This window comes from Durio zibethinus, chromosome 13 (assembly GCF_047325235.1).
Source record: "Durio zibethinus cultivar Kanyao isolate XHJ-2024 chromosome 13, ASM4732523v1, whole genome shotgun sequence".
Lineage (NCBI taxonomy): Eukaryota > Viridiplantae > Streptophyta > Magnoliopsida > Malvales > Malvaceae > Durio > Durio zibethinus.
The window spans coordinates 22,789,977-22,814,128 of record NC_143174.1 but is presented as its reverse complement, the minus strand read 5'-3'; the positions used below and the strand labels follow the sequence as shown (position 1 = coordinate 22,814,128).

The 24,152-nt window shown below is 31.8% G+C and overlaps 1 protein-coding gene and 2 pseudogenes across 2 annotated transcripts; 1 reads left to right on the top strand and 2 right to left on the bottom strand.

Annotated features, from left to right (window-relative positions):
- Positions 1-2,607: 2,607 nt before the first annotated feature.
- Positions 2,608-7,841, top strand: LOC111304183 (beta-galactosidase-like). Its single transcript, XM_022900704.2, has 18 exons — positions 2,608-2,906; positions 2,999-3,094; positions 3,173-3,285; positions 3,376-3,442; positions 3,549-3,641; positions 3,760-3,903; positions 4,441-4,529; positions 4,628-4,733; positions 4,857-4,941; positions 5,180-5,298; positions 5,409-5,573; positions 5,697-5,875; positions 5,956-6,065; positions 6,170-6,279; positions 6,394-6,504; positions 7,000-7,110; positions 7,188-7,393; positions 7,493-7,841. The coding sequence occupies exons 1-18, from the start codon at positions 2,667-2,669 to the stop codon at positions 7,599-7,601; spliced, it is 2,253 nt and encodes a 750-aa protein (XP_022756439.2). The 5' UTR covers positions 2,608-2,666; the 3' UTR covers positions 7,602-7,841.
- A 4,248-nt stretch (positions 7,842-12,089) lies between these two features.
- Positions 12,090-14,400, bottom strand: LOC111304182 (putative polyamine oxidase 5 pseudogene; annotated as a pseudogene). Its single transcript, XR_016326892.1, has one exon. The product of XR_016326892.1 is annotated as a putative polyamine oxidase 5 pseudogene (transcript).
- Positions 14,401-19,141: 4,741 nt separating this feature from the next.
- On the bottom strand, positions 19,142-20,849 carry LOC149515437 (uncharacterized; annotated as a pseudogene).
- Positions 20,850-24,152: the final 3,303 nt, after the last annotated feature.

Here is a 24,152-nt window from a genome sequence, read left to right as displayed (position 1 = left end):
TAATAACTTAATAACAAATTAGTAATAATTTAATAATAAATTAGTTTCAATTTAATAGTAATTAATTGATAGTAGTTATTTATTGAAAACTTAAAAATAAATCAGTATAACTTAATCATAAATTATTGATAATATAATAGTTAATCAATGATAACTTAATAGTAAATCATGCATAATTTAATATAAAAAAGTAATAATTTGGTTATGAATCATAGATAATTTAGTGATAAATCAGTGATAATTTTATGATAAATAATTAAAAGTTAAATAGTAAATCAATGATAATATAATAGCAAATAAATAAAAATATAATAGTAAATCATTGATAATTTAGATATAAATTGATAACTTAGTAGTAAATCTCTAATAATGTAATAACAAATTACTAATAACTTAGTTGTAAATCAATGATAATTTAGTAATAATTAATTAATTATTGATAGCTTTTTAGTAAATCAATAGATTAGTAATAAATCAGTTATAATTTTAAAATAAATTATCAATAACTTAATGGTAAATCTCCCAAAATAATTGGTATATCATTTATAACTTAATGATAAATCCATCATAAATTTGCAACAAATGATTCATAAATTAGTAGTACATAATTAATAGTATAATAGGAAATAACTAATAATTTAATTGTCAATAACTAAGAACTTTATTATACTTAAAGTTGTCAGAGATTGAACCCTGAGTATTAGTAGAAATGAAGTCAAATTTTTCATTTTAGGGATTAGGATAAATCTACCATAAACATATTAAATAAAAAATTAGTAAAAAAGTTATAAATTTGAATAAAACAATAATGTTATTGTATAAAAAGAAAATTATCTTGTATATTATTATTAGACTTTTAAATTTCATGTTTCATAGTTGTAAATACATAACAACATGATAGTAAATCAATGATAGGTTAATCAAAAATAAGTGACAACTTATTTTTTAATAATTGATAATTTAATAAAAAAATAATGATAATTTAATAGTAAATTAATGATAATTTAATAGTAAATTAGTTTCAATTTAATAAAAATTAATTGATAAATTTAGTACTGAATCATAAATAACTTAATAGAAAATCAATAATAATTTAGTAGTTAATCATTGAAAACTTAAAAGTAAATTAAAATAACTTAGCAGTAGTTAATTATTAATAACTTAATAGTTAATCAATGATAACTTGATAATAAATTATGAATAATTTAATATAAATCGATGATAACTTGATAATGAATCATGGTTGATTTTGTAATAAACCTATGACAATTTTGTAACAAATAATCTAAAACTAGTAGTAAATTAATGATAACATAATAGTAAATGCATAATAATATAATAGTAAATCATTAATAATTTATATATAAATTATTGATAATCTAGTAATAAATCACTAATAATTTAGTTGTAAATGTTAATTAGTAGCAAATTTGTTAATTATTATAACTTTGAATAAATTATTGATAAATTAATAGTAAATCAGTTATAATTTTATAACAAATTATCAGTTAATAGTAGCAAGTTATAACTTTGTAACGATTCATCAGTTAGTAGTAAATTATCAACAATTTAGTAGTAAATTAGTCATAATTTAGTTGTAAATAAATGTTAATTTAGTAAAAAATCATTAATAATTTAGTAGTATTTCATTGATAGTTTAGTAATAAATTGATAATAATATAATATTAAATCAATAATAACTTCATTGTTAATCATTGATAAATTTTTTTTATACTTAAAGTTGTTAGAATAGAATCTTAGTTATTAGCAAAAATGGAGCTAGAAATTTTATCTTAGAATACTAGGACAAACCTACCCTATTCAATAAAAAAATTTTAATGAAAAAATTCCTAAATTTAAATAAAACAATAATGTTAGTGTATAAAAAGAAAATTATCTTTTTACATAATTGAACCTTTGATTTCATATAAGAATCCATTATTAAATATATAATGACTCAAATTTTATTAATTATTATAAAAAAATACATCATAAGCTATCAAAATATTACTAAAATTACATAAAAAAGTTACTAAAATTTTATCAAAAATTACCGTAATTGTATCAATGGTTGTCAAAATTATATCATAAGTTATTAAAATTGTATCAAAGGTTATTAAAATTTTATCAAAAATTACCAAAATCATATCAATGGTTACCGAAATTATATTGAAAGTTATCAAAATTTTATCAAAATCAAAATTATATTAAAATTTATCAAATTTTACTTATATTATATCAAAATTAAAATTAAATTATTAATATTTATCATTGTTATCATAACATAAAAAGTGAATTTTTAGATATAAAAATTATTCTTGCGTTATGCATGTGGCAAAAACTAATAATAGTAAAGAGAATTGGATAGTATTCAATAGACAATGTAAACTAGCAATTTTAACTTTTGGCTTTTACTTTTTCCAATTAGTTAGCATCTTTTCCTTGATTATTGAGAATAGCAGTTATCTATTTGGTTATTGCAGCCTGCAGTACTGTTTCTATGTCAAACAAAGAAAATCAATCAAGTGGAGCAAAAATAGGGTTGCCATCCATTGAAAACCGTCTTAAGTTTCCCATTTATTATTCTTTTTGCTTATAAATCAATTTTATAAAGTTTAGAATATACTAAAAGATTATTTGAAAGATTTTACTTGAAAGATCCCAAGATGGAGATCAAAACTATTTGTTGTCCTTTCCTACAAGGAAAAGGAAGTCAAGGACTTGAGGGTTTGATAGTTCGAACGTTAAACATGTGGAAAGCCAATATGTTCCTCTGCATGTTCTTGTTTTCATGGATATCTGTCGTAACAGGATCAGTGTCATATGACAGCAAAACTATTCTTATTAATGGTAAAAGAAGGATACTACTGTCAGGGTCCATTCACTATCCAAGAAGCACTCCCGAGGTAGTGTTGTGTTTGATTTTTTTGAATAACTTTTCATATTAATTTTAAAGGCTTATGGGGTTTTTAATTACTGTTTTCTTGCTTGCTTACAGATGTGGCCTGATCTCATTCAAAAGGCCAAGGATGGAGGTTTAGATGTTATTGAAACTTACGTGTTTTGGAACGGGCACGAGCCTTCTCCGGGAAAAGTAAAACTTCCTGTGTTTTCATGTTAAGTTTTGTTTTTCCAATCTGTTCCTAACCATAACCTTTAATGGAAATTTCAGTATTATTTTGAGGGGAGATATGATCTGATCCAATTCATCAAACTAGTCCAAAAAGCCGGTCTTTACGTTCATCTCCGGATTGGTCCCTTTGTTTGTGCTGAATGGAACTTCGGGTAATGTTTTAACATGATATATAATAGAATTATAAAAACCTGAAATTTCATATAACAAAAATCAAGTTGTTCTTGGTTTATTTCATACAGGGGATTTCCTGTCTGGCTGAAATACGTGCCAGGCATCGTGTTTAGACAAGACAATGAACAATTCAAGGTTGGATGCTTATAATTGTAAAATCCCACTTCTCTTCTTTTTATGAATGTTCCGATGTTTCCATGGGTGACTAAGCAATTTTAAATTTCATATAATTATGTTTAAGGTGGCAATGGGAGGATTTACACAGAAGATTGTCAGCATGATGAAAGCAGAAAATTTGTTTGAACCTCAAGGAGGACCAATAATTTTGGCTCAGGTTAGAAGATAAACAAATTTACTTATGATTCTCTTTCTTTATTTTGTGTTATTATATCTTGATTGTTTTGATCTTTGTAAACTCTAAATTTTGTATACTGTTCCACAAATCATGGCAGATAGAGAACGAATATGAACTCGTGGAGTTTGAGATTGGTAAAAGTGGAAAAGACTACGCAGAATGGGCAGCAAAAATGGCAGTAGGTCTCAACACTTCTGTACCATGGGTCATGTGCAAACAAGAGGATGCCCCTGATCCAATTGTAAGAAGTTTTTGCCATTTTTTTATTTCCTTTTTAATTCTTTGTTTTTTACGTCGTTCCTATTCCCTATTTTTCGGGCAATCCCTTTGTTTAGCCATAAAAACTCTACTAGGTAACTAGAGACAGGCAAGGACCAATCTAGACAGATAGAAAAAAGATTATATAAAATGATTATTTTACATTGTATTTTTCATTCAAATTATGTCATCTAATCACGTTATTAAAAAAAATCAATCAATAATTAAATTGTAAATATTTATTTCAATAAATTTATACATGTGATGTGTAATAAATAGTTGATTTATTTTTTCAATAATATGATTATATAACATGATATGAATGAAATGAAAATACATTGTTGTGAAATAACCATTTCCTACAAGTTTTCATTTGGGTAGAGTGTAAATTAAGGAGTTGCTTCACATATCTGATTAAAGTCATATGGTTTCATATGTCTAACATATATTCTATCACTTTTCCTTTGCTAAATGATTAATATGTTCTTCCAACACCTCACTTCCATCATTTATTTTACAGATAAACACTTGCAATGGGTTTTACTGTGAAAATTTCATTCCTAATAAGAACTACAAACCAAAAATGTGGACAGAAGTCTGGAGTGGATGGTAAGTCACACAATATGGGCCAATTTTTCTCTCTTTGTAAAGAACTAGATAACTGTGTCAGTTTCCCTAGTGTCAGGCAGGACTAACTCCTAATCCAGGTTATTGGAGTTTGGTGGAGCATTGCCTTATAGACCAGTAGAGGACCTTGCATTTGCAGTTGCAAGGTTTATACAGAACAACGGCACATTTGTAAACTATTATATGGTATGCCAACACTTCCTTATACCCTAAATTTTGATGATTAATTCATCTGGCTACATTGATCGATTCAAATGCTGTTTATAACAATTCTTAAGTTTTTAATCCTTTGATTTCTTCTGGCTTCAGTATCATGGAGGAACAAATTTTGGGAGGACATCTGGTAGATTTATCGCTACCAGTTATGATTACGATGCTCCAATTGATGAATATGGTAAAAAAATAGCAACCCAAAATCTGCCTGCCTCTTTATCTGTACCTTGTTTTTTGTTACTTGCTACAAGACATGCATATGATATCATCACTTCCAAATAGTCTAAAAAAAAAGTTACATTTATTAAAATTTAAACTCAAATCTGTTATGACTGTACAAATTAATTAAGCTAAACTCCAAATTCATCCAATTTCCAACCAATTAATCGTTTAATTAGCCATATTTCCTTCGATGATAGGGCTGGTTAGGGAACCAAAATGGAGCCATTTAAGAGATTTGCATAAAGCCATCAAGCTTTGTGAACCGGCGTTAGTCTCTGTGAACCCCACAGTCACATCACTTGGGAAAAATCAAGAGGTTAGAGGTTTTATTCAGCTGGTTAAGACAAAATTTTTACTTTGTGCTTCTATCTTTTTGCCTTTATCCTCTTTAGCTTTAAACTGAACCTTATTTTATTCCATATCAAGGCTCATGTTTTCGAATCGGGGTCAAATACTTGTGCTGCATTCCTAGCAAACTATGATCAAGAAAACTCTGCGACCGTGACCTTCAGAAATATGCAATATGATCTCCTTCCATGGTCTATTAGCATTCTACCTGACTGCAAGAATGCAATCTTCAACACTGCAAAGGTAAAGAAAATAGCGTACAAGCTACATCATTTGGTCAATGCCCCCACCTCCCCTGCTCCTTTTCTTGTTCCTGTTAGAAATCAAATAATCGGAATTGAGGTCAAACTTAGGTGTTGTACTTAGGTTTCTGCTCCTAACTTTCATATGGGGATGGTGCCTGTGAATGGTGCGACATTCTCTTGGCAATCGTACACTGAAGCTGCTGCCTCCGTGGGTGATAAGAAATCATTTACTGCTGGTGGTTTAAAGGAGCAATTGAATTCAACTTGGGATAATTCAGACTATTTATGGTACATGACAGAGTGAGTATATATGTTATTCAGAAACAATTTTTGTCATTTTCGACTCCCAAATACTAGTTAATGTTGTCTACATGCAACAGTGTCAATATAGAAGCCAATGAAGGATTTCTGAAGAATGGGCAGCTTCCAATCCTCACAGTTGAATCTGCGGGCCATGCTCTAGGTGTTTTCATCAATGGTCAATTATCAGGTAGACGGCACAGCATTGAAGGGATTATTTTATTTAACATGAAGTTCAAAATGCATTACAAATTTATGTTGCTAATGGACTGGTTTATCCATGGTTTTGGGCAGGAACTGCTTATGGGAACTTGAAGAACCCAAATTTAAAATTTATTGACAAAGTGAACCTCAGAGCTGGAACTAACAAGATTTCTTTGCTGAGTTCTTCAGTTGGACTTCCGGTCAGATTTTGTTTCAATTTTGCTATTTTCTTACAAACGTATATGAGAGGTACAAGAAGCTAATGGTTTTTTTTTTTCTTTTGTGTTTCTACCAACTTGCACGATTGTTTTCAGAATGTTGGAAAGCATTTTGAACAATGGAACATTGGAATTCTTGGTCCCGTCACATTGAAAGGCCTTAATTCAGGGATTTGGGACATGTCTAGATGGACATGGTCTTACAAGGTCTGTTTCGTACATTTCCTGCTCTACACTTCTAGTACACCCATAATTCTAAGAAATTAATTAGGTGACAAGTTAACCTTTGAACAAAAGAGTGACTCGAAAAAAGAAAGTTTATGGATGAAACATGAATAAAGAAACATCCTTCACCCTATCAGATGAAACTCTGCCGGCCAACAATCATGTGATTTATTGGTAGAGTTCTGAACTCTTATCTTTCGTTCAAATTTTGATAACTTTAAATAAAAACAAAAAAAAAGTAGTATTCTGATGAAAATTTTCTAACAATTTCAAATATAATAACAAGCAGGACAGTTAAGAGTGTATTGAGCTGCTAAATTCATTTTTCAAAGATTAGATTTCCTTGATTATCCCAAATTATGATTTCATGGATTCAGCAAGAAAAAAAATGAAATTAGCTAAAACATTAACAATGGCAATACAAATACATATAGATGACTAACGATTCCTATATATCTTTCAAATTGTTTTGAAAAGATTGGTGTGGAAGGTGAAGCTTTGAGTCTCTACACAGCCAAAGGAAGCTCCTCGGTCAAGTGGGTAGATGGACCAGCATTAGCAATAAAGAAGCCCTTAACATGGTACAAGGTGAGAATTATCTTGGCACATTGTTACAATTGATATTCTTACATTACTAATTTATATTTTCTGGCATTAATTTCTAGGCAACTTTTGATTCACCACAAGGCAATGATCCATTAGCTCTGGATATGAAAACCATGGGGAAAGGTGAAATCTGGATTAATGGAAATAGCATAGGCCGTCATTGGCCTGCTAATAAGGCATTTGGTACCTGTAATCAATGTAGTTACGCCGGATTTTTTAACGAGAATAAATGTCTATATGGTTGTGGACAGCCTTCTCAAAGATGGTGAGTTTGCCTTCAGCTTACCGTTTGCTCCCATCGTATATGTAAGTGATACAAATCCAGGCAATTCAATTGATAGGGAATTTTCGTGTATATATTCAGGTATCACGTTCCACGCTCTTGGCTATATCCAACAGGGAACTTGCTGGTTGTTTTCGAAGAATGGGGTGGTGATCCAACGGGTATCTCTTTGGTCAGAAGAACAAAGTGAATCAAGCTTTCGTCTTGTAAGAAGTTACAGTTGTAAACTGTAAAGCAAGAAAGTAATAATTTGCAACTCAATAGAAAAATAAAGCAGCACAATTTCACATTGAATAGTAGTAATTTTTTTACTGCCTTATGGTACCTTTGCAATTGTAAACAAAAAATATAATTACCTCTTTCCTCTTTTGGATTGGTTTGTGCTAAACTTGTTTTTTTAACGAATAATTTTCAAGATATTAATTCAAGCATATAAAGTTCTGTTAATGCATTGAAATGGCATCAACGCCCAAAAATCAATGAGCGCTTTTGAAAATGCAAGATACCTTTTGTTTATGAAGTATGGTGTATGGACTCGGTAAAACATTTGAGGAATTACTCAAAATCAAATATATATATTTTTTCCTTACTATAAAAGAAGCTGCATCCTGAGAATAGGAAGCTTAATATAGGATTTAAAAGCTGAGCTCCATTCTATTATATGGTGACTAGATTAGGAGTAAAGAAAGCTAGACCAAAATATTATTAACTCGAAACTAAAACCTTCATGTTATCTACAAAAAAATTGACATGATTTCCACTTTTTTTTTTCTTCTTTCTTGTCGTTGGGGCATCAACTCCATCATGGTTCACGATTGAGTTAGCTGTACTTTTACTAATTCAGATTTCATGTGACACTCCAATTTTACATTAAAAATTTGAAGGATTTGTTATAATTTATAAGTAAATATTTAAATTTAAATTTATGAAAAATATTTTGTGAGATAAAATCATGAGATTTTTAAATTAAAATAAATAATATTTTATAAGTTAAATACAAATATTTACAAATAATAATAAAATTAAGTTAACAGTTTATATAGGAGTTAGTGCTATATTATATGAGCCTATTTTAAAATCTTATAGAAGCCACCTCTTGCGTGACAGGAACCACCTTTTTTTTGTCTATATTTTATCTTAGATTTGATCGAAATATTAAGTTTTAACAAAAAATTTGTAACACTTCAATTTCATATTTGAAGGTTTTGAAAATCTACTATAATATATATATAAAAATTTAAATTTAAAAAATACTTTTTATAAAATAAAACTATAAAAACTTTCAGAATTAAAACGAATAATATCCTAAGTTGGATACGGATCTAACATTCTGCTTTTTGTTGGAAGTATATATGAATCTTCTTCCATTATAAACAAAATGCACGTACTAATTTTTCAAGAGCTTTGGCTGTAAAATTGTGATTTAGAAGGTAACAAGAATGTTAAACTGAGTTTAAAGTTTCAAATCAAATTTAATTAGAAATAGTTTTTCAATTTACAATTTCGAACTCGTCAAACTATCAAACCAAAGCTTAGTAAATGTTTAAACCTCCTTACTTGTAAGCCTTAAGAGGAGAAGTCTTACTACAAGCTACAAAGGAAAAACCACTGGATGCCTGGAGCCTGGAGCCTGGAGCCTGGAGCCTGGAGCCTGGATGGAATGTCTCTAAAAGAAAATATATATTGGCACTCTCACATTAGGGGAAAAAAAGTCCAAATCCAATTACTGAGTCTGAGTAAATTTATCAGAAAGTACTCCTCATCAATGCTTTTTATCATCTAGGGGTCTCCTGAAAATTACCTGCAGTGTCCTAGGCCACTGGCCAAAACTTTTGTTTTCTACCAGTTGTTACCTCACTGTTTTAACATTAAAAAGACAAATCCAACAAGCTGGTGCTTTTGAACACGTGCTGTGAAGGACAAGATCAAAGAAAAACATATTGTGGAGTAGCATTGCATCCGCAATAAAATTCACCTGCAAGTAAAAGAAGGCGGCATCAATCAGACTCTAAAGAGTTGGTTGTTATTATTATTATTAGTATCAGATGCCACTATGACTTTTGTGGGGACATTGAGGGGACAGCCTCCAAAGAAAGACCCCTAAAATCCCTATAAGTAGCTCTCTAGATTCCTTTACTATAAATTTTTTTGACATACCATTTGTTCTTTTTAAGTTAAAAGACTGAAACAGTGTGCTATGTTATCATCACAAGGAAGGAACTTTATAAGATGCCAACAAGATAACTTACTTAAATCAGACAATCTCCATGTTGGAGAATCATTGGTTCTCCAAGGATAGAAAAGTTAATTCTCATTTCGGGAGAATAAAGCACACTGCTTTCTCCTTGTGTGTTATTAAACTTTTTAAACCTAAGATTTGCAAGAAAGTAAACAAGATCATTTGATTAAAGAAAAAAAATTGGGATTTCTAATACAGAAGTTATATTGTCTTGAAGTAGAAAATGATGAGTCCCGAAATTTCAAACAAGAAAATGAGTCAATTGATCATTCAACAGAATAAAGGGAAAATATGGAAACAGGCTGGAATCGTACGTACGGTTCTAAGCTTCTTAATTCAAGTTACTGAAATTATCAGCTGGTATGTTGAAACTGAATAAAAAAGACCCTTTTTTTTCCCATTGACAGGATTGTTGAAGCAAGTTGTTTTCCTTTTAACTTGTTTAAAGGTTTATGTTCTATCATGTCTGAAGATTACTGGTTAGAACTTAGAATGGAAGAAGGGAAAAAGAACAACAAGCTGGATCGGTCACGGGTGATCAGTAGGTGTTGTTTCAACACATCCCTTTTTTATTTTTATTCTTGTCCCTTTTACTTTTTACATTGCTTCGGACGAAATTGTTCCACCTTGGTTCAATCTTTAGGCTCCACGTTACATTTGATAGTTTCAAAGAAATGATTGCAGTGTTCAATAACTTTAGTATCCTTTCAAATGAAAATATATATGCAAAATCTGTGAGCATGAAACATGAATATAAGGATTGCCTAAAAGACAATGTCAAAAAGCAAGATGTAAAGTTTAAAGAGCAAAATCCACCAGCAAGCATCTCATTGCGTTGAAGATTCCGTTGATATTGCAATATCTTAATCCTGCATTAATAACGGCCCCCCACATTATAAGTGTTGGGGATTCGATGATTCCTACCATGACAGACAGGGCCGCAATCTAACAGTGAAATAAAGTTTAAACCTAATGAAAGCAGTCAATCCAAAGTAGCACAAAGATGAAAATTGGAGTTCGCTTGCATTGCACTGCTAACCTGAATAATTACAGCAATAGTTGGACTATAATTTGGTATTGATAATTGCCAAGACTTGTGAATTAGAGGGTGTGATCATGACAAATTATGGCATCAGATAGCAAATAGGAGCTGGAGAATTGATTGACCATTAGCACTATGGCTAACGAAGGGGTTGATAATGATGATTATCAGGAAAAAAGAGGGTCTAGTCAAGTAAGTAAGTAGCGGTAAGATGTTTGGAATGGGGCAGTGGGTGAGGTGGGTGAGTTCGGAAATGGAGATTCTCATTTGTTTGTTTATGAATCAGACAAGGGCTTGGTGTCAGAGGGGTCTGCGATATGTACAATCATCAAAGAGTGATTGAAGCCCACAAGAGGCAAAAAGAGACAACTAGTGGGCCATTGAAGTTTTCTGGGGGAGAGCCTGGCAAATGTTACAAACCACAATAATGGAGTCTCAATGAATAGGTTTACTGATTTGACCATACAGTGCTCTCACTCACCCTAAAATATCAACCCAAAGATTAAGGAGATCAAAACCGTTTTGGATTTTCCCATTAAAAAACCTTGGTAGATTTCTCGTTGTTGTTACAGATTTGGTTTTAAATCATGAAACGTCTTCAGATGGACGAATTTCATCAACAGCATCAGGGTCAATTATTAGGGTGTGGTGGACCCAAATTGAAAGATGAAGATACCGTTGGATGGTTGGATACCGTGACTTCCAACGGGTGGACTTGGGATATATGAGAACAGAAATAACCCCAGACAGCTGATATTGTTTGCTTATGAACTGTCCTTTTCTACGCCTATCACACTAAAGCTATAGATTTCCTTTGCAGAGAAATCTATGGTACCCAGTGGGTAGGCCGTAGGCCACTGGTGCTGTCTACTAACAGGCTAAGAGCTAACTGTCTTTGTGTATGTCTGCAATGTCACGTATGCATGGAGTTAGACCTATCATGCCGAAAGGGTCCCCCCACCAAAAACCAAATATCAAAGCAATCAGATGGCAATAAGCATCTCTGATCCCTTCTGATTGTTCAGCACATTTTGGTAAGAAATGCTGATGGACTCCAATTCCATGGACTCCGCTACTGGTCCGACTCAGGGCTGCATTGTTTGGATACAGTAGGTGTCGTGTTGGTGACTTTACGACATCACAACCGGCACATCGATTGTCCCAAGTTCATTTCATTTTTTTTGTTGGCAAGGCGCAAAGAGAGATAACAAGGCCTTGTTTGAATTTGAGATCTCAAAATATTGGCAAAGAGAAAAGCCAGAAAAGGAACCGTATTTAAGAGATTCCTAGCTGGAAAGAGCCGGGTTTAGCGGATCCTGTCCAGTGATCAGGCATAAACCAAAACAATATCCAGAGACACAGAGAGATGAAAAGAGATCTGGGATTTCAAGCCTCTCTTGTTCTTTACTCCCAACCATCAAACATTCAATACCAAACACAAACTTAAAATTGTTTTGCTTTGAATAGGAAAGCAAGATTATGTATTGAAAAGGAAACCTTGAACTCACAAACAAAGAAAACCAATAGAAAATTGAAAAGAAGATTCTTTAATTCATTCCATACATCTAAAAATATCCCCATCTATCTCTTTCATTCCCCCCCCCTCCCCTAATATTTGTTCCTCTTTTGCTCTCACTCACTCTTGCTTACTTTAAAGACAATAAGAAAGATGCTTTAGATAGAAAACGAGAAGGATCAGGAAAATGGGTATTCAAAAATAAATTAAATTAGATTGGTAAGTCTAAACTCCAACACAATGATAGTGTTGGAGAAGCCTATTGGCTTCCCTAAGGCCACTAAAATAAGCACCATGGGTTGTAGAATAGTGGGTTCTGTGTGTAGCCTCCCCTGCAAACAAAATTTGAAGTGGATGCACACCAGTTGACTCACAGCTCCCAACCTTTGGTAATGGCTCAGCCATTGTGTCCAAATCAGCACCACTTGATCCAACCGCAACATGACTGTAGGATCCCAAGAATAGAGGATCACTACCCCATTTGCTCTTCAAAACCTTGACAAATCTTACTTCACTTTCACCAGAGCTCTCAACAGATTTCACATTCCCATTGCAGAATTCATGGGAATTAGACTTCACTTCCTTGTGAGGTTTTGATAATAAAGTAGAAACTGTTGTTGACACTCCGTTTATAATCTCTTCATCGCTAAGCGTTTCAAGCTCAAGGGCTTCTTTCCCTGCAAACCAAGATAGCAGGACACTTGAATCGTTGTAAATGGGAGACAGAGAAGCTGTCCTCCTCATCCACCATGGGATTTTTTTATGCCTAAAGTCAGAATCTGAAGGATGAAAAACCATTTGCAAGGAAGGAAACTTGTTCACATCATTGGCTTTTCGATTACCAGTTGGACTCAATTGCAGAAACAGCTTGTTAACAACACCATATCCAAGTCTTGATATAGCCTCTGTCTTGAAAGAAGGAAGTGGAGGATTGAACATACCCGAATCTTGGCAAGTTCCAGCTTTTAGGACCCCCAGTGAAACTGTGACTATCACATGATCAGCTAACATAACCGATCCATCACAGAAGTGTATCTTCACAGGCCTGGAATTATAACCATTTGCCATTTCTACAGATTGATGACCCTCGGGTTGCCATTCAATTCTTGTGACTTTGCGGCCTAATTGGATTACACCAGGAGGAAGAACAGATGCAAGATATTCGATTATGCTCAAGTAGCCTTTAGAAATGGTGATTTCTTCACCAGGAAACATGCGGTACTCGCTTTCTGCTTCCAAATCTAGAGTCAAAAGGTCACCAGCTGAAGTATAAGTTCTTTGGGTGTTTTCATGCATGGCAAAAATGGCTTCTTCTAGCAACTTTCTGCTCCATTTACCGTATCCTTTGAGCTCCTCGCGGTCCTTGGAGGAATCCCAATAAGAATCAAGGCCTTGTCTAAGAAAAGCACCGACACTTTGGTTACCAAAGCCACCATTAATTGTACAACTTTTGGATGCTGCTTTAGCTGCAAAATTATAGTAACAAACGTCTCCACCGCCTCCACTGTCTCCAGTCAGCTTTCCTTGAGCAAAATCCATCAGGTTGTTGAAAAGGTTCGACATGGGGTCAACAATAGAGGCATTTAGCTCGAACCCACCTTCAGCAATGGTCTTTGGGTCATCCGAGAAGCCATCCATGCACTCCCATGGCTTGTCAGACTCTAGTGCATGGATTTCTTGAGCAATTTTGTGAACTGGGCTGCCTCCTATACCATGGATCCAAGTAGCACCCATCTCAATTCTGTCACCTCCAAACTCTGAAGTGTTGATTCTGCCACCAATTCTAGTGCCACCTTCAACAACAAATAGATCAAAAAAATCTTTAAAGCTAGTGGAAGTATAGAGCTTGTTAGCTGCGGTAAGACCAGCCATCCCTGCTCCAATTATCACAATTCTTGGCTTCTTGTCCATTATAGTAGCTACCTTTTAAAGCTTCACTAGCAGCAGAAAGACACAAGAAACAACTGGGAAATTTTCCGTGGGAGTGAACACAGTGAAGAACTGTGAGGTTACATTGAGTTACAGGTAAGGAATTTATAAGGGGGTATACTGTATAGTCTATGGCATCTTCGAACTTTAATTTCCCACATTATTTAATTTCTCTAATAAGGACAGGGCTCCACTTTTCTTGAACTGTACTAGCTACAAATATATAGCTTATACCCTAAAGGCCACTCACTCTTAAAATCATCTCCCCAGTCTTCCTCAAACACACTGCCGTTTATGTCGATGTATACCACTATTTCAAGAATATTAGAGTATTAGTACATTAAAAGACGAAAAACATAAACAAGCCAAGATTATTGAGATATTATGGTGGTGGGATGAATGACAATAAAGGGTTGACAGTGCCTTCCACCAACCTCACATGTAAATTGGGGCTGGGGACGGCCCGCCAACTTAACAAGTCATTGATCCTAATCATTTTGATTGGCCTGTCCTAGACCATAATTATGTAATCATACAAATGTAACATTTTTTAACCCCCGATACATTTTTTGCCGATGCTATGAGCTTATGCCCTTCATTTCTGTCAGCATTCTAACAATTTATATCTTATGGGTGCATCCATGAATTGACATATTAGGGAATGTTCACTTTATTAAAAGTAATTAGATAAACAAATGTGATTTGAGCACAAATGGAAACATTTTAGAAGCATTCTAATTACTATCTAATGCTGCATTAAAAAGCTTTTTATATTAAAATTTTTAACAAAACCATCTTAAATCACAGTATAACAGGGAAAAAATATTTATTTGATAATTTAATGTACTTTGCACTTTCCATCTCTCTTTCGAGGCTAGTGCGATTATTTTTGTTAAAGTAATATTATCTTATATCTCTTAAATATTAATTTTTTTATAATCTTATATTAAAATTGCCTTTTGACCTATTGCCAATTAATTTTAAATATTTAACATAATATTCTATAATGATATTTTTGTTTATTATAATTTTTAAATTTATCACGTAATAAACTTTTGTTTTATGAGTCATTTAAATTGAGGTGCTCTCTCTCTCTTTGGTGTAAGAGAGGGGACTTGTTTTTCATTCGAAGTGAAGCATCAAATTAGTATAAAGGAAATATATTGGTTTCTTTGGATTTAAGCAAGTATATATATATATATATATATATATATATATGGACAACCGGGACATTCATTATTTTTTGGAATCATACTTAGGATTTAGAAGCAACACAACATCAGATATTACTTGTAACAGTGAAGAAGATTATTATGGCCAGATGTTTGAAGTACTTCTGGAGGCAAAATATGAGAAGCTTTCTTTATCATCTTTCAAAACCCCCTAGAAGCAACAAAACATCGGAGATCAGTTATAACAGTGAAGAGGATTATTGTGGCCAGATCTTTGAAATACTTGATCCGGAGGCAAAATGTGACATGCTTTCTTCATCAGGTTTCAATTAAAATCCCTTCTTTGGGTTGGATTTATCTTCAAAATATAACAGATTTGAAGCCTTTGCTTTAACAACAGATTTCGTCTTTGATTGAACAAAGATTCATAATCAGATCAAGACCTCTTGTCATTTCTAGCTCGATCCCAACTTACTTTGTTTAAAACAATTACTTCCACCCTTATCCATTCACTTTACTTTTTATTGGACAAATCCCTTCATTTTCTTTTTATTTCATTCAATTATAATTAAGTACAAAACAATTAACAATGATCATATCAACTTTTTTTTATTTGAAATCAATTAAATTCTTATAATTGTTCTACCAACAGATCATGACCATTAACATATTATCTTTTTCCTTTTATTATACAAATATTTTTCCAATAAATCACACGATATCTTTAAGTATTTTTAATCTTTATATCATCTATCTAACGAAGAAATTTTGAAATCATTCGAGGGTTTGATTTTTTTGGCCCACGAGATTGAATAAGGTAAGATGTAATGATGTGAGATAAAGCCACCATGGGCGAAGATAAGCACTATCACAGAGTTTTATTACCATGACCCATCGTTTTTATTGTTTTTTATTATTTAAATAAACTAGCTACATGATTCTGCATATGTTCCTCTATCTCTTCTCTTTAACAAAGTTTTCTTTTTAATTGCATTTTAATTTCTGTCGACATCTCCCAAAGCTCAAAAAACTTTCACTTAAATCTTCATTAAAGGTAGTGCAGGTCGATATGTTTAATTATCAAATCTATTCCAAATTAAAAATCAAAAGGAATAAAGGTGAGTGAAGATTAAAAAAGCTTTCAGATACTTGCCTGCCAAGAAAATCAATGGTTTTGAACTGTCCATTTGACATTAACAGTTGACAGGATTATTTGCTTTTAATCACACCGAAATTTTTCGCACTAATTACCAATACCAAGTTCTGATCAATTCAAAGGTAATTTTTTTTAACAGTATCCCTGACTCAGTTGTCAAGTAGCCTTCTAGGAGAGAATGAATATTTGGTAAGATTATTTGTCTGAATCCTGAACTCCCTGTCCTTTCCCTATAGCTTGAAAACCCACAGGAAGACTGGACAAATTTTGATTTATCTGTTACTAACAGGGACAATTGACTTATGGTTACAGTATAGGGTTGATGACTGATGAGTTCTCGTTGACAATGATGGTCAAAAGCATAAGTAGAGAACATATATTAGCAGAAAAAAAAATTCATTTTGATGTACTGAAAGCTTTCAATTAATTGTATAAAGACTGGTTGATGCGTGCATCGCTATCAAGGCAAAATTTAAGAGTACAAGTCAAAATTTCAGAGTTCCCCAACATCATTTTTTTTTTCACATCGACTCTCGTGACCAAATTCCTTGAGCATTGAAGCATCAAGCATGGACCCGAAATGGTCTCCGAGTCTCCGTAGCTTCACGTGCACTTGGAGGAGAAATGCCAAAGACTGAGAAACTCAGGACTGAGTGAAGAAGTTAAAACTTGAAAGGAGGGTAAAAAACAAGTAGTAAAGCTATTGTTTTCCGATTTTTTGTTGATGGGAGAATGATTTGATGGGTACAAAAGTAGTGACATTTTGGTATCAAAATTATCATTTTCAATCGTTGTTGGCCAAAAGAAAAAAAAAAAAAATCGCTGTTGGGTTTTACTTTTCTTTTTGTGCCTCAATTACGTCACCTCTTTGCCTTTTTTTTTTTTTGTTCTCAAATGAATATGATTGACAATTTGCCATCACCGAAACAAAAGTATAGTAGTGAACTAGTGGGCTTATTTTCATGTCTTGATAAGTTTTTTTTTTTGGTTCATTTTTTTCCTTGTACAATCTACGTTGTTTATTATTAATACTATTTGCATTTTGCAAGATTATTGCATTTAGTTTTGACTTTTGGCCTTTTTTTTTTTGGCATTTTAGCTAGGTTTCTTCAATTTAAAAATGAAACCTCGGGGCACTCGAACATTTATTTCAGTAATTGTATGATTTCTTAAAGATTAAGATTCCAATCTTCACTTTTCAAAAAAAAAAAAAAAATCAGACTTGATATTTAAACTTCGAGAATGTATCAAATGGTATTACGGCTTTTCATGCTATACTAAGCCTCTCTAACTAGAGAATGATATTTAATACTAACTACAAAGAGATCGAGAGAGCCAATACTCTACTATGAAGGGACAATGAAAGGTTAACTAAGAAATATGATCCGGGTTCGAGTCTTTAAGTGCGGAGCCTAATTAACGTTTACCCCTACTCAGAATGACATTGTTAAGATGTAAGGGTATGTTGGAACTTTTAAACATATAATTTGGTCGTCGTAATTATACTAATAGCTCTATCATTGAAAATGAATCAATATAAATCTTGTGTTTCATGTTATATTTTTTATATTTATTTATTATCGGGGGCGTAGCTAAAGAGGTTACAGGGGCCATGGCCTCCCCAAAATTATTTTTATATCACCAAAAATAATACTTAATTCTTTGTTTTTTCTAGTAAAATTATTATTTGGTCCTTCCTTTCTCATATTTCTAGCTTCGCTTCTGTTTATCATCTCTTTTGAGAGTAGAATTAGAGATTTAATCCTAACACAAGCTAGAATAGAATTCTTGAGCCAGGAACTGTCCCTAGTTTCGTGCTAAATTTGATTGATGATCCTTATTTCAGTTGATACGACGGGATCAGTAGTCGTAATGTGTGCCTAAAAATGATATATTTGGGGCATCAAGTGGTCCAACCCTATATTTTACATGGAAGATTAAATTATTTATCCTTGCTTAAAGGAAGGAGAGAGAAATTTTGAGAAAATTAGAAAAGGAAAATGAATAGATAAGAAAAAGAGATGGCATGGAATAAAATATTCATTCATATGATAAAGGTGTAAGGCTGAGAAGAAAAAAAAAAGATATGTTGAAAGATAACAAACATTTCTGCAAACAAAATCATACTACATTGGAGTGACTATAACAGATTAACACAAGTTATCTTCTTTTTTTTTTCATTTCCCCCTGAAAATAATACTACTAGTAAACATTTTTTCACATCGGGAGTTAAAACAATGGCCTTGTAAAATTTTACCTTACGTTAAGGAATTGGGTCAAATGGGCCCAATGCCTTTAGTTAAGATGTCTGGTTTGGTCTAAAGAGGTTAAACAGCCTGGACCCTTAATGCTTGCACATAAGTGGTTCTGGATCTCGATACAAAAGTCGAGAATCATTTGGACCCATCAAAGGTAGGTGGACCATTTCTCCACCGAGTTGAAAATTTAATCCCAAAAAAAATGCCAAATCGTAATTTTTAAATATTTTTTCCCTATTCAATATTTAAATCCAATCTCTACAAAACTGTTTTGAAGGCTGCATGTCAAATCATTTGGAGTTTTCCTGGAGTACTTGCGGCTTCCGTTAGTTTACGTTTTACTCCTTCCTTCTTCATGACCTTTCCAGAACCGACCACAAAACAAGAAGATCATGTACATATTTTCCATAAAAAAAGCTTTAACAATACCCGTTAGTTCTTTGCATTGACCAATTGGTCTGGAATCTGGATGGATATACACAATTTATTAGTAAAGATTCCCATGGTTTCAGTATCTTTCTATTCTGATATATCCGTTCTTTTTTGCTAAACAGTAAAGACAAAGAGGAAATTCCAAGACAGGCCATTTCCAAAACAATGCAGCGGCAGAAGCAGCGTGCAATGAGTCCTGCCTTCTTTTAATGCCTTTCATAATTCTCTTAACCCTGTTTTCCTATTTTCTAAATTTCTAGTATTAACATTAGTTCCCATTTTCCAAAACCAGAAATTTTTTTTAAATATGGGAAAATTCCAGTTAAGATTTTGAAAGAAGGCACTCCTCCTCGCCCAAAATCCTCGCCAGTTGCTCTTTGTCCCAATCCACCATCCACCAACGCGCCTCTTCCTCGCTTTTACCCCCGTGCCTCCTTCTCCGCTTCCAACCACCCTCTGATTCTCTCCAGACCACTCCTAACCTTCACATTCGTGCTCAAAATCCCTCCCATGTCCACACTGGCCATCAGGCTGGACTCCGAGTCCGAAAACGACCAGCCGCAACTCTCTTCGTTGCCGTTGATGGTGATGTACGAAGACGACGACTGAAAATCAACTCTGACGAGTATGGGTTGTCGCTGAACTTAACCCTCATCCCATACGAAGTCGGAGATAACCTAGACGAGGATGCTGACGTGGTAGCTTCCGGTGAGTCGTCCAGAAGCTTCAACAACTCACTCATTGAGTCAGTCTCACTACCTTCCATCGATAACCACGCCATGATGCCATCGTTCAACTGAGCTGTTCCCGCCTCTCTCTGCAGTTTCAACGCTGGAGATTTGACGCCGGAAACGCCACCGGCTTCCTCGCTCGCTCTGTTCCTTTCCTCCTCTTCCTCCATAGCTTGTTCCTCAAAGAGAAAACGAAAGATGAAATCCAAAATCACTTTACATATTTAATCGACGACGTGGAAAGGAGTGATCTGGAAGTTTGATTTTGATGTGACGACCGATATATTTAATGCCAGCAATCTGATTCGATGGTTTTAAATGTCTTAAACTATGTGGCGGATCAATCTTTATGCCTTTTACACACACATATACGTGTATATATATATATATATATGGGAATGCCCTGTGGCAAATATAGTGCCACCTGGAAGGTATATAGTGACATGGCAGGAGAGAGTATGTAGAAAAATGGAGGGAACATTTGTGCTGCTGGAAAGGTCGCTTCTATTTTCACCAAAAAATGCTTTTTATATTTTAAGTTTTATTCCAAAATATCTTTAAATAAAATTAATTAATTTTTGATAATTATGTTTCAATTCTTTTTTTATTTTTTTAATTTATATTTTTTAAGTTTTTAAAAATTTTTAAATTTATATTTTTAAAAAATTTTATTTGTATTTAATAAAAATGTTGGAATTTACATTTTCTATAGTTTTTAAAAATTTTTAAATTTGTATTTTTGATGCTTTTATAAAGTTTTAAAAACGTAATTTGGAATCAACAATTTTCACACATAATATTTAATGAAAATTTATCAAAATCAAAGGTAACTTTGCTTACATCTCTACCCTTTTTTTTTTAGTTATTTTCTTTTTTTCTTTCTCCGTTTTACCCCTTTTGTTTGCACGAATTACAATCTTTCGTGGAATTAGCTTATATAAAGGAAAGCTTGGACACATACTAATATCAGGAGAGTTATTGCTTAATTAAGAGGAATTTTATAGTGTGGTGACCTTAAATCCATAATGGATAGCTTAAAAGAAGAAACAATGGGTCAACTTCAAATTTTAATTGAAAATCTTTCGTTCGGGAAAAATACATTTTATGAATAAACTTTTAATCGAATATTTAAATGAACCATAAAAATTATTGATTTCTTTTACCATGCCGTTTAATTTATCTCATATATTCATTTGTTTATGGGTCATATCGCACGGATTAGATAACATTTTCAAAGGTGCATCGTTTATTAAATTCATTTACTTTACATTTATTATGAAAATATTTTATATTAATATTTTTAAGATATTTAAAATAAAAGAGTCATGAAAAAATAAAAAAAAATAAAAGTATATTATTACTATCGTACGCAAAGGAGAGTTGGATTAGGATTGCTTGACTGTTGGCGGTTGCCGGTTGGTGCGGATCCCAGAGAGCCGAGAAGGAAAAGGTACCTCAGGCCCTGAGGCTGAAAATTAGATGTGAAGCTGGATGGTAGGATGGGCCCCCACTAACACATCTGACTAAACTTTACTTTGACACGTGCAAATCGTAATTTAATGTCGGTTGTCCTTTGGTTGGTACTGAACACGCCGGCCCACCTAAACAGAGGCTGCAATAACTCAAATGGCTACAAAACGTGCAACACGGGAAGAACAAATAGAGATTTAGTAGGTCGATAGACATTACTAGAATTTTAGGTACGCTTCTGTTATATTTTATTTTGTTTTGTTTATGGGATACAATTAAACGACATGTGGTTCAATTTGTGTAATGGCATTGAAACAGAACTTACTTCGTTGGCAAAATTGTCAGTTCATCCATTGTTTTTCCAGAACAAAAGATGGGATCTCACTCACACACAAATTTACATTTGTTGTACGTTTTACTTAAAAAAAAAAATTATGCACATTCTAAAATAATAATCCGATTTTTGGATTGCTGGTTCATGTATCAATTTTACAGAGAGAGAGAGAAAGGGAGATGGAGTTACCTGTGATTAATGGTGATGAAAAGTAGGTGAAACATGTGCTTCTTGTTTTAATCATGCCCTAACGTGTTCCCAAATTGTTTGAATATTAATGATTTTCATAAAGTTTAGAAAAAATTTAATTTGAATATTTAATATTAAAATTCAAAAAAATAATATTAAAATTAAAATTTTTAATTTTTAATATTAAAAAATAAAAAATTTAAATGTTTTAAAAAATGATATAATTTTAGGATATTCTAAAAAATGAATAAAAAAATAGAACTAATGAGTATCGTATATGTGAATTGTTGTGTTGAATGTGTTATGTATATTTTATTTATTTTAATTATATCTTTAGTTATTATTTATTTATATTTATATTTATGAGTGTATATTTAGGATTATTTTGAGTTTATTATTATTTAATTTATCATTTATAAATAATAGACATTTAATTAAATTAGGAAATTATTAATAAAAAACAAGAGTTTGAGTTCAGTCTAAAATGTTGTTTTTGTCTTAGACATCATTTGATATCACTAGAGGAGCAGCTATTTATCATTGGTAAACTCTTGTGTCTATCTACGAACAAGATATATAAAATGACTTTATACTAAATAGAAGATTTTATCTATAAATGAGATAAAAGAAATCTTAGAACCACATCAATTACGATTAAGGTTGGACAACTTCAACAAATTTATGGATAAACTTGAGGATTTTTTGCACAACTTCAATTGCAACTTATGTGTGAAAATTTTAAAATCAAGTTCAACAACTCCAAATTTGGGTTTGATGAGTCAAAAAACTTGCTACCACTTACACTATGTTTAGATTAGGGGAAAAGGAAAGTAAGGAAAGAAAAATAAAGGAAAGCAATAAAAATAGAAAAATCTTTCATTTATTTGAATAAATTTTTAATTTAAATAAAAAAAAAGATATGAAAAGTCAATAACTTTTAATTTTTTTCGTAATCTTTATTTTTTTAAATATTTCAATTTGAGAAAAAAATCAAGGAAAGAAAAGTTAAAAAAATTTTATTATTATGCAAAAACGATTATATATATATTTTATTATGACATTAGACTTAATTATATAATTAACATTTTCTATAAAAAATAATTTTTTTATAAGTATTTTGTATAACATCATAATTTATAAATATTTTATGATTTTTTATGTCTGAACAATAAAACAAGTTAACTTATTGTCAAAATAAATTAAAAGATTGAATTAAATATAAAATTAAAAGTAAATCAATAACTAACTAATATATCTTTTTATATTAAACATTCTTAATTTTGTTCAAAAATATTTGCTTATATAAGTTAGGTAGTATAAAAATATATTTATATATTATATGTTACTTTATTAAAAAAAAGTTATAATTGAAAAAAATATTATGATAAATTATTTTTTTCCTTTTCACTAATTATCTAAATAATTGATGTTAAAATTTTTTCTTTTCTTTTCTTTTATTAATTTTAACTATTCAAATAAAGGTACATGTATAATTTTTTTCTTTAAATTTTTTTTATTAATATTTATTCTAATATAGCGTTAATTTTATGATTTATTTCAAAATCAATTGTTGTACAATGCTTATCTTCGCCTATTGAAACAAAAAAAATGAACATTGGAGTTATGTACCAAATTAATAAGCAAAAAAGTAAAAAAAGTTTTCAAAAATAAACTCAACTTTTGTAATTTAAAGTTATGAGCTGATTTTTATATAAGCGAATCAAATCCTAAATGATAATAATAAACATAAATAATTATTAGCATTTAATAAATTATTCTTAAAAAAATAAAAATAAGTCCTAAAATAGAATATAAAAATAATCATAAATATCTTACAATTATAGATGCACACAGTAGAATATTGCTAAAATGCATGTATATAGTAGCATCAGACGTTCCGAAATGTAAGCCCACCGTAGATAACTCTTTGTTGACGTCAATTTCAAATGCATATTCTTCTAACATTCAACTCATCTTATTATAATTTTAGGGTTTGAGGACAAGTAATTGAGTTATTTTCGAATTTTATTCATAAAAAAAGATAAGATGGCCAAAGACTAAAATCAACAAATTTTTGAGGCGAAATTTAACGGTAAATTACATTGGAAGAGAACAAAGTCGATATTAAGAGCACTGTAGCACAGTTTAGTTTGTGGAGTTTTGCTGTTAGCTCCGTAACAATTGGCAGAATAAACCATCAATAAGTAATGAAGAGCAAACTGACAAACACCAACCTTAGTTGCTGTTCTCCATGCATGCATAGAAAGTTAACT